Source organism: Cervus elaphus, chromosome 13 (assembly GCF_910594005.1).
Source record: "Cervus elaphus chromosome 13, mCerEla1.1, whole genome shotgun sequence".
Lineage (NCBI taxonomy): Eukaryota > Metazoa > Chordata > Mammalia > Artiodactyla > Cervidae > Cervus > Cervus elaphus.
This window is the reverse complement of record NC_057827.1, coordinates 51,716,415-51,731,514: the sequence shown is the minus strand read 5'-3', so window position 1 is coordinate 51,731,514 and position 15,100 is coordinate 51,716,415. Positions and strand designations below refer to the sequence as shown.

Sequence of the window (15,100 nt, the reverse complement as noted above, 5' to 3'; positions counted from 1 at the left end):
GTGATTTGTATTTTTAAAAGTAGGCTCAGACTATAAAGAATCTGCCCATAATGCGGGAGACCCGGGTTTGACCCCTGGCTTGGGAAGACCCCCTGAAGAAGAGAATCTCTACCCACTCTGGTATTCTGGCCTGGAGAATTCATGGACAGAGGAGCCTGGCGGGCTACAGTCCATGGCACCTCAAAAAGTGAGACAAGACTGAGCAACTAGCAATTTCACTTTTTCCTATGTTTAAAAAAGAAATCACATTATAGATATTTTATACTAACCTGGCTGACTGTAATCACTTTTCAACATATCTTCTATATTATCTGTGGGGTACTTTTCAGCTGAAAATTCTTCTGTTTTATCATTTTCACCTATATTACTTTCATCCAGAGTCTGTTTGGGAAATGTCAATTCTGTTTCCTTTGGAGTATTCTGGAAACTCCAGCGATTGTTAAAATTATACAATAGCTTTTTAAAATATGGTACAGTATCAGAATCATCTGTTTTCTCTAAGACCCTTTCCTTGACTATTTGATTTTCAGTTTCCGTAATTTTTATTAGTTTTATTTCTTGTTCTTTATGAGGGTCAAATTCACTTGTTGAAGGATGTCTATGTTTATCTCCCACACCTCCTTCTTCATTTATTCCATCATCTGATATCATTTTATCTTCATTAGCATATGCAAAGCCTAGCATAGCAAAACCAAAATCAAACCAGCTTGGCTTGAGAATTGAGCTGTTATTAGTGATTATGTCTTCTTTTTCTGTTAATATTTCTGTACACAGAACAGTGGGTTCTTCTTCAGAGGATATGGAACTAGGAACATCTTCTAAAGGTGGGTTGCTTTCTTTGGACAATAACTCAAGCTCTGTATCCTCACCTCCAAAACCCAAATAACTTGTAAATCCACCACCAAACCAACCAGCGTCTTGAGGATTGAAAATGTGCTCTGACTCAGATACTAGTTCAGACTGTTCCTTTGGCACTGAATCAAACTCTGATTCAAGTTCTTGCTTATGTTCTGTTTGGGGCTTACCACTGTTTAATTCCTCTGGGTCATTCCCATCTTCCACTGCTGTTTGTCTACTTCGAAATGAGCTTTCTTCTTGAGGTTCAATAACTGATTCAAAAGTCTTTTCTTCAGTTTGGTCCTTTCCGAATCCAAACCATTCTTTCACTTCAGGCACAGTTGAAGACGGTGGGACATGATCCCCTTCTGGAATAAGATACTGTTCCATACTTCCAGCTTCTGCTTCCCAATCTTCTGATTGACTAGTACTTCTGATATCTTCAGGAGCCTCTGAAGCTGGAAATTGGTCTTCAAACAAACTACCTTCAGAAGTTGAATAAAAGCCAGGTTCTATCTGAAAATCATTTTCATATACACTAGATTTGGGGTCATTATCTTCTTCATATGGATACATATTTTCACTATTATCACTGTTTAACTCACTAGCTTCATTTTCAAATATATAGTTTATTCCAAGAAGACAGAAAAAGTCAGATTCCTGAAAGGAAAAATATATATATGATTGACATTAATATACTGAAACTCCTTGTTTGTCCAAAATCATTCCAAGTGAGTGTCATTTTCCCAAGGCCACACAACTAGCTCAATAGCTGAGCAAAAACTCCTAATCGCAAACATTTGTATCCTAACTGACTTTTCAGGGTTAGTGATATAAACCTCAGTGAGATCCACTTGCATTAGGATTTGTGATCAAATAGTTGAAGAACTTTAGAAGAAAAGACAATCCAGTATTGAGTATATTCCGCAAAGAAACTCTAATGAAAAGGCATACATGGCCACAAAATCTTGCTCCTTGTAAGGGTACACTGAATGGACATTTGGAGCTGTGCAGTGGTTTCAGACCGGAATTTACAGCAGGATGATCACAGCTCAGAAAAACCAGATTCCAAAGCATGATGGCCTGGTTAGAAGCTACACTAAAACACTCAGGCTTCTTTAACTGAGTTACTGTAAGCAGCCAATGGAGACAGGGATCCACTTGCTCATTTCACAGAAAACCGAATTTTCAAGAATAAAGTGATAAAAGCTATTTTTTTTTCTGAAGGTATGAGACACTGATATGCACTGCTGTTTGGTAATCACCATTATAAAATGAGAATAAAACTCAGAATTTTACAAAAAAAAACTTCAGAATTGCAATTTCTACAGTATAATTTTGGCACTACAACACTGTAGGTGATTAATAGACGTTGGAGCCAAACACTATGGATTGAAATCTTTTTTTTCATTTTTTATTTTTTATTTATTTATTTTTTCATTTATTTTTATTAGTTGGAGGCTAATTACTTTACAATATTGTAGTGGTTTTTGCCATACATTGAAATGAATCAGCCATGGATTTACATGTGTTCCCCATCCCAATCCTCCCTCCCACCCCCCCATCCCCATCCTATCCCTCTGGGTCTTCCCAGTGCACCAGCCCTGAGCACTTGTCTTATGCATCCAACCTGGGCTGGTGATCTGTTTCACCCTTGGATTGAAATCTTAATCCTGCTGTTTACTAGCTCTGTGACCTTGGGTGAATTAGATGACCTTCCTATGCCTCAGTCTCTTCATTCACAAAATGAGAAAAATAATACCTTATAGGGCTGTTGTAAAAGATTAAATGAATCAAGTACTTAAAATAGAAACTGTCTCTAGTAAATACTAGTCTAATGTAGCCCAAGGTTATACTACCCTAGATGAGCCAGTCGTGCAAGGATAAAAAGGCTCATCCCCTTGCCTCTATTCAGAACAAATCTGAAAAGTCATCTCAGCTTCTAAGTTCCTTATAGAATCACCTGAAATCATTGCTGCAACTGCATTATAGTTCAACTTCTCTGTCTGTCCAATCCTGCATTTTCTGGTGTTTCTTTATAAGTGCTAGTCCCAAGAGTACTCCCCAGTACCTTTCTTGGATGCAAAAGTCCATCTATTTCCCAGGGGACTTGACCTAAGAATTTGGGCCTCCTATATGCCTAGAATGTCGACCTTCTAGGAATCAGCGAACTAAAATGGACTGGAATGGGTGAATTTAACTCAGATGACCATTATATCTACTACTGCAGGCAGGAATCCCTTAGAAGAAATGGAGTAGCCATCATGGTCAACAAAAGAGTCTGAAATGCAGTACTTGGATGCAATCTCAAAAATGACAGAATGATCTCTGTTCGTTTCCAAGGCAAACCATTCAGTATCACAGTAATCCAAGCCTATGTCCCAACCAGTAATGCTGAAGAAGCTGAAGTTGAACGGTTCTATGAAGACCTACAAGGCCTTCTAGAACTAACACTCAAAAAAGACGTCCTTTTCATTATAGAGGACTGGAATGCAAAAGTAGGAAGTCAAGAAACACTTGGAGTAACAGGCAAATTTGGCCTTGGAGTATGGAATGAAGCAGGGCAAAGGCTAATAGAGTTTTGCCAAGAGAACACACTGGTCATAGCAAACACCCTGTTCCAACAACGCAAGAGAAGACTCTACACATGGACATCACCAGATGGTCAACACCAGATTGATTATATTCTTTGCAGCCAAAGATGGAGAAGCTCTATACAGTCAGCAAAAACAAGACCAGGAGCTGACTCTGGCTCAGATCATGAACTCCTTATTGCCAAATTCAGAATGAAATTGAAGAAAGTGGAGAAAACCACTAGACCATTCAGGTATGACCTAAATCAAATCCCTTATGACTATACAGTAGAAGTGAGAAATAGATTTAAGGGATTAGATCTGATAGACAGAATGCCTGATGAACTATGGACAAAGGTCCGTGACACTGTACAGAGACAGGGATCAAGACCATCCCCATGGAGAAGAAATGCAAAAGGGCAAAAGGGTTGTCTGAGGAGGCCTTACAAATAGCTGTAAGAAGAGAAGCAAAAAGCAAAGGAGAAAAGGAAAGATATTCCCATTTGAATGCAGAGTTCCAAAGAATAGCAAGGAGAGATAAGAAAGCATTCCTCAGTGATCAAGGGAAAGAAATAGAGGAAAACAACAGAATGGGAAAGACGAGAGATCTCTTCAAGAAAATTAGAGATACCAAGGGAACATTTCATGCAAAGGTAGGTTCGATAAACGACAGAAATGGTATGGAGCTAACAGAAGCAGAAGATATTAAGAGGTGGCAAGAATACAAAGAAGAACTGTACAAAAAAGATCTTCACGACCCAGATAATCACAATGGTGTGATCACTCACCAAGAGCCAGACATCCTGGAATGTGAAGTCAGGTGGGCCTTATTTTTTGTTTTTCAGGTGGGCCTTAGAAAGCATCACTACGAACAAAGCTAGTGGAGGTGATGGAATTCCAGTTGAGCTATTTCAAATCCTGAAAGATGATGCTGTGAAAGTGCTGCACTCAATATGCCAGCAAATTTGGAAAACTCAGCAGTGGCCACAGGACTGGAAAAGGTCAGTTTTCATTCCAATCCCAAAGAAAGGCAATGCCAAAGAATGCTCAAACTACCACACAATTGCACTCATCTCACATGCTGGTAAAGTAATGCTCAAAATTCTCCAAGCCAGGCTTCAGCAACATGTGAACCGTGAACTTCCAGATGTTCAAGCTGGTTTTAGAAAAGGCAGAGGAACCAGAGATCAAATTGCTAACATCTGCTGGATCATCGAAAAAGCAAGAGAGTTCCAGAAAAATATCTATTTCTGCTTTATTGACTATGTCAAAGCCTTTGACTGTGTGGATCACAATAAACTGTGGAAAATTCTGAAAGTGATGGGAATACCAGACCACCTGACCTGCCTCTTAAGAAACCTATATGCAGGTCAGGAAGCAACAGTTAGAACTGGACATGGAACAACAGACCGGTTCCAAATAGGAAAAGGAGTACGTCAAGGCTGTATATTGTCACCCTGCTTATTTAATATATATGCAGAGTACATCATGAGAAATGCTGGGCTGGAAGAAGCACAAGATGGAATCAAGATTGCTGGGAGAAATATCAATAACCTCAGATATGCAGATGACAGCACCCTTATGGCAGAAAGTGAAGAGGAACTAAAAAGCCTCTTGATGAAAGTGAAAGAGGAGAGTGAAAAAGTTGGCTTAAAGCTCAACATTCAGAAAACTAAGATCATGGCATCTGGTCCCATCACTTCATGGAAAATAGATGGGGAGACAGTGGAAGTAGTGTCAGACTTTACTTTTTTGGGCTCCAAAATCACTGCAGGTGGTGAATGAAGCCATGAAATTAAAAGACACTTACTCCTTAGAAGGAAAGTTATGACCAACCTAGATAGCATATTAAAAAGCAGAGACATCACTTTGTCAACAAATGTCCATCTAGTCAAGGTTATGGTTTTTCCAGTGGTCATGTATGGATGTGAGAGTTGGACTGTGAAGAAAGCTGAGTGCCGAAAAATTGATGCTTTTGAACTGTGGTGTTGGAGAAGACTCTTGAGAGTCCCTTGGACTGCAAGGAGATCCAATCAGTCCATCCTAAAGGAGAACAGTCCTGGGTGTTCATTGGAAGGACTGATGTTGAAGCTGAAACTCCAATACTTTGGCCACCTCATGCGAAGAGTTGACTCATTGGAAAAGACCCTGATGCTGGGGAGGGATTGGGGGCAGGAGGAGCAGGGGGTGACAGAGGATGAGATGGTTGGATGGCATCACTGACTCGATGGACATGAGTTTGAGTAAACTCTGGGAGTTTTTGATGGACAGGGAGGCCTGGCATGCTGCGATTCATGGGGTCGCAGAGTCGGACATGACTGAGGGACTGAACTGAACTGACTGAACTGATATGCCTACTATGTGCTCTGCTCTGTGCCAAGTACTGAAATTCTACAGTAAATGATAGAAACAATAAGTAATAGATTGTTATAAGTGCTATGCAGGAAATAGGAAGTTGTGGTTGAGAAGCATTAATTCCTTTAGAATCATCATGGAAGAGCTCTCTGAGGCACTGATGTTTAAGCTGCGACCTACAGCTTAACGACTAAGCAATAACAGATACAACTTAAGGACTAAACAACAACAACAAAAGGATAAGGAGGGACTAACCAGGTGAAGAACTTAGGGAAAGCATTCCAAACAAGGGGAATGACCAATTTGGGTTTGTAGGCGGGGAAAGGGCTTGGCATGGTCTAAGAACAGTCAATAGGCCAGCATGGCTAGGAGCATAGTCGGGGCCAGAAGAAGGGCATAAGACAAGGTCAGCAGAGGGCAGGAACAGATCATGCAGAGCCAGGTAAGGAGTCAGAGCTTGATTCCAGATTCAACGCAAAGCCGTTAAAAGGCTTTAAAACAAGTGAATGACAAGATCTGATTTTTTGGATTTTGATTCATGACTATAAGATTCATGGCTGTTTAGAGAATGAATTGGAAGAGGGCAAAAGTAAAGGTAAAAAGACCAGTTAGAAACCTACTACAGGTTCTACTCAGGAGGTAATTATGCTTTGAGTCAGAGCTATAGGGAGAGTAAAACTGAAGAGAAGACAGATAGATATATTTTGGAGACAGAACTGGCAGGACCGATAGTTACACAGTGAATAGACAGGTAATCCCAGAATTTGTGCTGGGAAAGAGCCAGATAATAGACAGTTTACTTAACCAGGCAGAACTGACTTCACACTGACCTCATTTAAGGTAAACTGGCTGACTTCACACTGACCTCATTTAAGGTAAACTGGCTTAACCTGCATGTGTGTGTGCTAAGTCGTTTCAGTTGTGTCTGACTCTTTGTGATCCTATGGACCGTAGCCTGCCAGGCTCCTCTGTCCATGGGATTTTCCAGGCAAGAATTCTGGAGTGGGTGGCCATACTCTCCTCCAGAGAATCTTGCTGATCCAGGGATTGAACCCAGAATCTGAATTAAATGCGCTAGTCAAATTCATGTATTGAAGAGTCACCTTCTGATTCCCTTTCTCATTATCAAGCCCAGCATTATCAAACTCAGTTAAAGCTCCAACAGCAAAAGAAGTTTATAGATTGGAGACCTAGAGAATATGATGGGAGATAAACTCTGTCTCAGGAGGACAATAACATTAGTAATAATATCTAACATTTACATAGCATTTAGTAAATGCTGTTTTATGTGCTTTCATATGCTCTTTTTTCCTCAATACATTCATGAGGTAAGTTTATAATCATCATCCTCATTTCACAAATGAGAAAAAAGGCAGAAAGATCACATAACAACTCAGTGGCTAAGTCAGGCTTTGAACCCAGCCCATCTCCAAAATTTATGCTCTGAACTACTATATTCTACTGCCTGCTAATTTTTCAGTAAGCAAAATCTTTGTCATTAACCTTGTCTTACCTGATTTTATTCACATACTCAAACTATTCCTAGCATGAGTTCTTAAGACTATTTTATGTATCCACTCTATAAGATGTATAACCAATGGGCATTTACACCACAGAAAACTGTGTTAATCAAGAAATTTTAAATTCAACTAATAACCGATAAGGGAATGGCAACCCAGTCCAATATTCTTGCCTTGAGAATTCCATGGACAGAGAATCCTGGTGGGCTACTGTCCAAAGGGGTCACAAAGAGTCAGACATGAATGAATGACTAACACACACACACACACACACACAGAGACAGAACAACTATACTCCCATATCAATTAATTAAAAAATAAATTAAATTAAATAAAGAATACATTCATTAAAAGGAGAAAGAAGAAAAAGAAAACGGGTAATTGGAAAAGAGAATTCTTGTTAGGGAAAAAAATACATAAATTTACTTTAGAAAAATAAATCAGTTCAGTTAACAACCAAAATCTGTTTACTCACTTTTGTTGGTATTTGAACTTCCTCAGATATGAATACTTGTTCAATCTGGACTGCATCTCTGGGAAAATATCCAAAGTCCTTTCCTTTCTATCAAAATGAAGAATAAATATTAACAAGAGTAATCAAAGCAATAGCTATTGAGTCTAATTTTGTTCCATGTCCTTGACTTTCATGTATTTCAAATCACAAATATTTATTGGTTTTCATTTACTATCTAAAAGAAAGTCCAATTAAATCATATTCCGCTTGCTACTCAACAGAACAGGGTTAATTTGAGGGAACAAAGGGGCAAGCTATAAAATGGCACTTTTTCAGATTTCAGAGGGAAAACCACTCATTTTCTTCCTTTTTCTGTTCTTAATGACCTTTCTTGCCTCGTGGACCACAGATTTATACTAATAAACCTGGAATATGAAAAAACAAGGGAAAGGTGACAGTAGCCAAGCTAGATGGAGCTGTGACATATTCAGCATTTTCAGGATGTCAAAATAAGATAAGATGTTTAAACCTGAAGGGCCAAGATGGATTCATCAAGATAGTAAAGATCTATGAGTCCTCCAGAGGGGATCGGGTTCCATTCAACTTCTGTACCTTGGTGACAGAGGTCCTCTCAATCATGTTTAAGTGCCTTCAAGATGTCCCCCAAGAGTGAAGGCTTCACACGGCCACTCTCAGTCCATTTCCTACCCCTGTCCAAGTTTAAAGAGTGTATTTCTTTTGGCCCTTTGATTTAGCACCATTACACCTCAATTCTGATTTTTCCAGCTCTTCAGTTGCTGCAACTATTTGAAAACTGACAAAGCGAACTCCACAATGTGGCTCCTTTTCTATGGTGGCAAAACCTGGTTTGCAGGGTCTTAGTTCTTTAATGAGGGATTGAACCCAGGCCCTCAGCAACAAAAGCCCAGAGTCTTAATCACACAGTGTGGATTCTTTTAATTTTAGTTATTTACTTATTTTTGGCTGTGCTGTCTTTGTTGCCATGCAGGCTTTTCTCTGGTTGCAGCGAGCAGGGCCTATTCTCCAGTCGCGGTGTGCAGGCCTCTCATCACAGTGGCTTCTCTTGTTGCAGGGCATGGGCTCGAGGGCACATGGGCTTCGGGAGTCGTGGCATGTGGGCTCAGTGGTTGTGACTCCAGGCTCCAGAGTGCAGGTTCAGTAACTGTGGCTCACAGTCTCAGTGGCTTCGCAGCATTGGGATCCTCCCAGAGCAGAGATCAAACCCGTGTCTCCTGCACTGGCAGGTGGATTCCTTACCGCTGAGACACCAGGGAAGCCCACAGTGTGGCTGCTTAAATGGCTATCTGCCTGGACTAGACACCTAAAGCATAAAACTAAGTGTGCTTGAAACTTCACCCTGGCTCCACACATTACATCTTGCTTTGTGTGGAACTATCATTTTCACACATAGTAGACAAGAAAGAAAGACGGAGAAGGCAATGGCACCCCACTCCAATACTTTTGCCTGGAAAATCCCATGGATGGAGGAGCCTGGTAGGCTGCGGTCCATGGGGTTTGCTAAGAGTCAGACACAACTGAGAGACTTCACTTTCACTTTTCACTTTCATGCATTGGAGAAGGAAATGGCAACCCACTCCAGTGTTCTTGCCTGGAGAATCCCAGGGATGGGGGAGCCTGGTGGGCTGCCATCTATGGGGTCGCACAGAGTCAGACATGACTGAAGTGACTTAGCAGCAGTAGCAGCAGATAAGAAAGAATGCTTTCTTTTCTTCTTATGATACCTACTGTTTAATTTTTCTTATAGTTGCATTAGATACCTCCAGTGCATTCAAGTCAGAGAAATAGTGTGTTTAAAGAACCATAAGCAGTAAGAAGTCTTGGGAGCTGCAAAGTCCAGGTAAACAATTCTGGTCAACAATGTCTGAGGTTCAGTCATATAGCCTCTAATGCTAAGAAGCAGGATTGACCCACATAGAATCTGCACCTTCAAATAAAGATCAGAGGCTTCCCGTTTAGATGCTATACAACGAAGAGATCTTATGCATATGCTATATGGAAATGATGTATGTATAGTTTGGTCATGCTTGCTCAGCTTGGGAATAAAATCATGTGTCATGGTATGTTTTCATTCTTAAACATAATGATATAATCTTAGATACCAATCTATTTTCAACTGAAAATATTAATCATTAATTTTTCTACGTTATGCATTCAGAAAGATGATTCAGGAGCCTAGGAATTTCAGTGTAATAGGACTTTGGGCTGAATAAAAGTGTCTCAGCTATTCTTTTTTTCCATGAAAAATTAATATATCTCATTTCCTTAGGCTACTAATCTTTCAGAGGACCTCTTCAATAGCAACTCAGACCTTTATTTGCTCAGAAAGACATGTCTTTTTTATTTTTTTGGCCAAGTGAGATCTCAGTTTTCCCAGTTAGGAAATGGAACTGCACCTTTGGCAGTGAAAGGTGATATCATGGAGCTCTAACCACTGGACTGCCAGGGAAGTCCCAAGACACGTTTTTTAATCTGATTAACTAAAACTTCCCAGTCTCTCCTAAACCTTGGTAGCACCAAGGGATGGCTGGGCTTACCTAGTCACCTGGTAACCTCCATCAGTACCTCTAAAGTCTCTCCAAACAAATATAAAAGTTAAGTTAAAAAACTATGCATTTTATGTAAAATAACTTCAAGGCACTCTTAAGCCTTCATCTCAATCAGACTGGCTTCCCCAAAGCTACTTTTATAGAAATTCTGGAACCAATAGTGAACATGTCCATGTTGTTTGTTTAAATATATCAAAAGTTATATATATATATATATATGTATATATATATATAGTACTTTGAAATGTTTAAAGTTCTTTTAGAGATGAAAATGAGGCTTCTTTGTGCAAGCTGGTCATTTATTCTGTATTCGATTTATAAGGTTAGATACTTACACTTCCTGCCCACAAGTCTTCCCTTTTTCCTGAGAGTTTAACATAAACCGATATCTCTTCTCCCTTAGTGAAGTTCAGGTATCGACAGTCAGGTCCTCTGTAATCTCTTATGGCTGAGACTCTGCTTATTAAAGCTATGTAACATGCAAAGTAGAGAAGGGAAGGAAAAGATAATTAGTTTTCTTCCTAGCCATCTACTATACTCCAGGCATCATGATAAGCTCTTTCATACCTTTTATCCTTGTTATTATTAAATTCTCAAAACAGGCTATGAGGTAAATAATCTCATCTCAGACTAACAAATGAGCCTTTAATTAAGTCTCAAAGAGATGGTCACACACCTGATAAATAGTGGAGCCAGATCTGAACTGACTTTCTTTTCACTGCAACATCTGCTTTCTATATTCTGAGCTTTTCTTTGTTTTTCCCTAAACCTTTCTAGAAATCCATCAGTCTCTCTTAATGGACAACTCATATCCTACTTCTTATATGAGATATCCCTAATTGGTCCAGCCTACTCCACCCCTTCTCTGAATTTCAAAATTACCTATTATTCTTATGTTATACCCCTATTTACTATTTCATATTGACCTGTCTTATCATCATTTACTAGAATGAAAATCCCTGGAGGAAGAGAAACTTATCTTACATTTTATTTTATTCTGCTTAGATACACATCGCTCATCTTGCAGACCCAGCACATGACAGACCCTTGGTAACTATGAACGATTATATCCCCATATGCCAGATTTAGCCCTTCAACATGTAAAGTAATATACATATCATATTAACTATTATAATTATACTGACATATGTAAAACATTTTGATTAAGTTGTGCAATTAAAGTTAAAATAACTTTTATCGATTACTATAAATGTGAATGTTCTGTTAACATGATATGTGCCTAACCCTAAGGCAACTAAAATGAGGCTGTAAAGAAAGAAATAAAAATTGTTTTAATTATTATTATATAATTAGATAATAATATAATTATATAATGGTTATATAATAATATTATTATTATCATCTAGTAAACATTCTTTCTATATTAAATTACATATCCAAATTATTAAGGAAAATGTTTACACATAAAAATTTACTTTTAAATTATTTATGTTAATACTAATAATATTTTAAATTTTTAATTTCCATGTTGCAAATTAGAAATAATTCTCACATACTGGAGGGATAGAAGGTTTAAAGCGATTCTAATATATTGGGATGAAAGATGCTATTCGTTCTGTACCATAATAAGTTCTTAAAGAACAAAATGAAAATTAATTTATCATTGTAGGAGAAAGCTTAATATTCAGACATAAATAAAACTTTCAACTCCTAAAATTGATTTCATTATTTTTACATAATAAATTATGCAAAAATGATTAATGTGTGATAAAGTTTTAGACAATAAATCATGATGGTATGAAATAAAAACAGTCTTAGAAAACTCATGAGAGTCAGCAACTTCTGATTGTGAAACAGAAACTAAAAAAGTAAGAGCTTCATAAAAATAGCTATCAAATGGCTTTTTTTTAATACAAATCATTTACATTTATCTTAAAAAGTAGTAAAAGTGCTAGTTTGTTTTGAAAGCTGGATTAATGTCCTTATAATTTCTGATATATTTATATATAAGGTTATCCTTACTCCTTTATATTTACATTAAAAACTATCATAAAATGTTTTGCTTCTAGCATGTCCTTTTTATAGTGGACTACACTTTATAACTACAAATATTTCCCAATGATATTAATGTTCATTTTTTATCATACATGTCCACAATAACATTTTATATCATTTCAGAGCTTTAGTTTAAGAGGAAAAAAAGAAAAGCAACTTACTTTCACATTCCAAGTCACCACATTTTTTTAAGTCTGCCAGCAGTTTTGTGCTCTCCAAACACTTTGTCAGAGAAATAACCAAAAGGAAGATCCTGTGAACTTTAAGATCCGCCATGCTAAAATAAGCAGGAATCCCAAACAAGGTTTAAACTGATCGTTTAGGCAATATTTATGCCAGCCAAAACAGGAGATAACCCAGCATATTTTCTAAATGTAAGAGGGAAAGGTTTGAGGTTTTTCAACCTCTTGATAACTACTTTTTTCTGTCGGTGTTTAGGCTTAACTTGAGGGAAAACACTCTCTGTTCTCAATCTTCAGTATCTGCAGTGTCAGGTATCCAGATTATACATAAGGGTTTAATAATTAACAGGGATTTTTAGCTGGAGTCATGTCTTATAAAGCCAGCCCATGGAAAATTCTCTTGCTTAAAGGCACCTTGTGTTCCACAGAACAATTCTTAAATGGCCTCCACAAAAGGTAATTTATCTCTTTCTGTTAAAGTCTTCGGGTAGATCAGTAAATAAGTACATAGTATTTGCTGCATGTAAATACCAGCGTCAGGGAAGATATAGTTAAATGTAGAAGCAATAATAATTTATATTAAAAGCATCATTCAGGATTATCATGATGAAAGTTATTTAAAAAAAAATCCCACTTTCATATTATAACAACCTTCCATGTTACTCTGAGGTTGAAACTTGTATTCAGTTAAGATAGTTAAAATGTATTAAGTACTTATTAAGATCCACGTACTGTCTTAAACAATTACACGATCTGATTTTACTTTCACATCAACTGTCTAAATAGGTGACATTATCATCCCTATCTTGCATTATGAGGAAACTGAGGTACATGCAGATGGGTTAACTCACTTGCCCAACGTCACATAGTGCATGGAGAAGAAATTTAAACCTAGGTCCCGTGACTCCTCCTTCTCACAACCACAGAAAGATGTCTATTCCCTCTGCAACAATACCATTACAGAAACAGAAGGCAGTTTCATACAACACATACATACAGTATCATTTAATGTATTTAAAATCATATGTGTATTTCTGTATGTAAAGGGTGAATGAGAGAGAGGTCTGAAAGACTCCTCCCCCATACGGTGGGAATATATCATTTGAGTTCAGTTGTTTTCACTTTCCTCTTTGTACTTTCTATATTGTTTAACTTTCTTCTTAAAAATAAGTAAGCATATATCATTTTTAAATAACAGTAAGGTTATGGAAATTAAATTACTTGAATGACTTGTTTAGTCACTAAGTCACGTCTGACTCTTTTTGCGACCCCATGGAGTGTAGCCCTCCACGCTCCTTTGTCCATGGCATTTCCCAGGTACAAATACTGGAGTAGGTGGCCATTTCTTTCTCCAAATTGAATGATATTGTCCCTTAAAGGAGATCAAATCCCTATACTGGGAATTTTTGTGTAAAACACTAGGTCAAAGTAGACTTTTGGAAACTAAGTTTGTCCTGTTTCAATCTTAGGGGAATATTTTTCTTAGTCCTTCTTTGCTGTACCTTTTCCCAGTGTCTGGGCATGCCAACATACATGCACTTTGCAGAATGCAGCACTTGCAACACTTGTGTGACACCACACTCCCCTCTAGTGCCTGAGCAAGCTAAAGTGAAAGTCTGTTGCATTCAAAGTCCTAAATAAAAGGATGTGTGTTCTCTATTTGTTTTCCAGAACCAATAATTAGTAGGAAACCTGTTCTCTGAGATCAAAGATTTTTCCCTCTTCAGAAAAATCTGACAGAGCATGAGTTTGAGGGTCCTTTGGTTTACAATTAGAGCACTGCATAGCTGTACATGTGCACACTCAAAAAGGTGTAGGTTTGTTTCCTGAATACTTTTGCAAATCTGTAAACTATATTTGTCAAAGATATTGAAGAAGCTCTTCAGCTTCAAATTTTGGCACAGAATTACTTACATAGTCCATAGTATCAAATCAAGAATGTTCAATAATTAATGTACTTCATCCTTTTCTGTATTCAGTATTAAAAAATGTTAAAGCTAAATTCTTAACTAGTTAATTTAATTGTGTTCTCCATTATGAGACAGACGAACCCAGAGAAATGTGTCTGTTTGTTTGAGTCCAGAAAAACAAGAGAAAAATCCTTGCCTAAGATACCACCTTGCAGAGATTTACTCTTGCTAGAAATGCTCCCACTTTCTTACTACTTAATGCACTCAAATGATCTCATTTTATGTTCAAACTATTATTCAAATATATTTTAACAAGAAATCTGAAAATGTGGTAGCATAATGTCAACTGTCTCTAACAGATCCAGATGAAGAGGTGGTATATGAAAAGGATGAGAACATTTAGTTTAAAGAAACTGAAGTATCAATTTTCACTGCAAAAATAGTTATATTAACTTAGTCAGACGTTATATAATGGCTGATGCATTTTGCAGCTCAAGTGTTGTGTCAGTATTAAAATATAATACTGCTTCTGAGGAGGATTTCATAGTACGAGTCAGGAACACTGATTTGGAATGCCTATCTTCCAAAAGATAGGCCTTTGGAAGGCTTTCTTCCAAATCAGTATTGGAATCAGTTTGCCAACAAAGGTCTGTATAGTCAAAGAT

General features: G+C 37.7%; 1 protein-coding gene across 4 annotated transcripts in view; it reads right to left on the bottom strand.

Moving 5' to 3' along the window:
• The window catches only part of MIA2 (MIA SH3 domain ER export factor 2), a 90,595-nt gene extending 77,775 nt beyond the window's left edge, over positions 1-12,820 (bottom strand). For 2 of the 4 annotated variants that reach the window (XM_043922637.1, XM_043922638.1), the window contains exons 1-4: positions 12,505-12,820; positions 10,663-10,796; positions 7,761-7,847; positions 270-1,497 (exon numbers count right to left, since the gene is read on the bottom strand). In XM_043922637.1, coding sequence (XP_043778572.1) covers positions 270-1,497; positions 7,761-7,847; positions 10,663-10,796; positions 12,505-12,619 — 1,564 coding nt within the window. In that variant the 5' untranslated portion in view covers positions 12,620-12,820. The remainder of the gene's footprint in view (positions 1-269; positions 1,498-7,760; positions 7,848-10,662; positions 10,797-12,504) is intronic. The other 2 variants (XM_043922639.1, XM_043922640.1) reach the window with 1 other exon arrangement.
• Between the last annotated feature and the right edge of the window lie 2,280 nt (positions 12,821-15,100).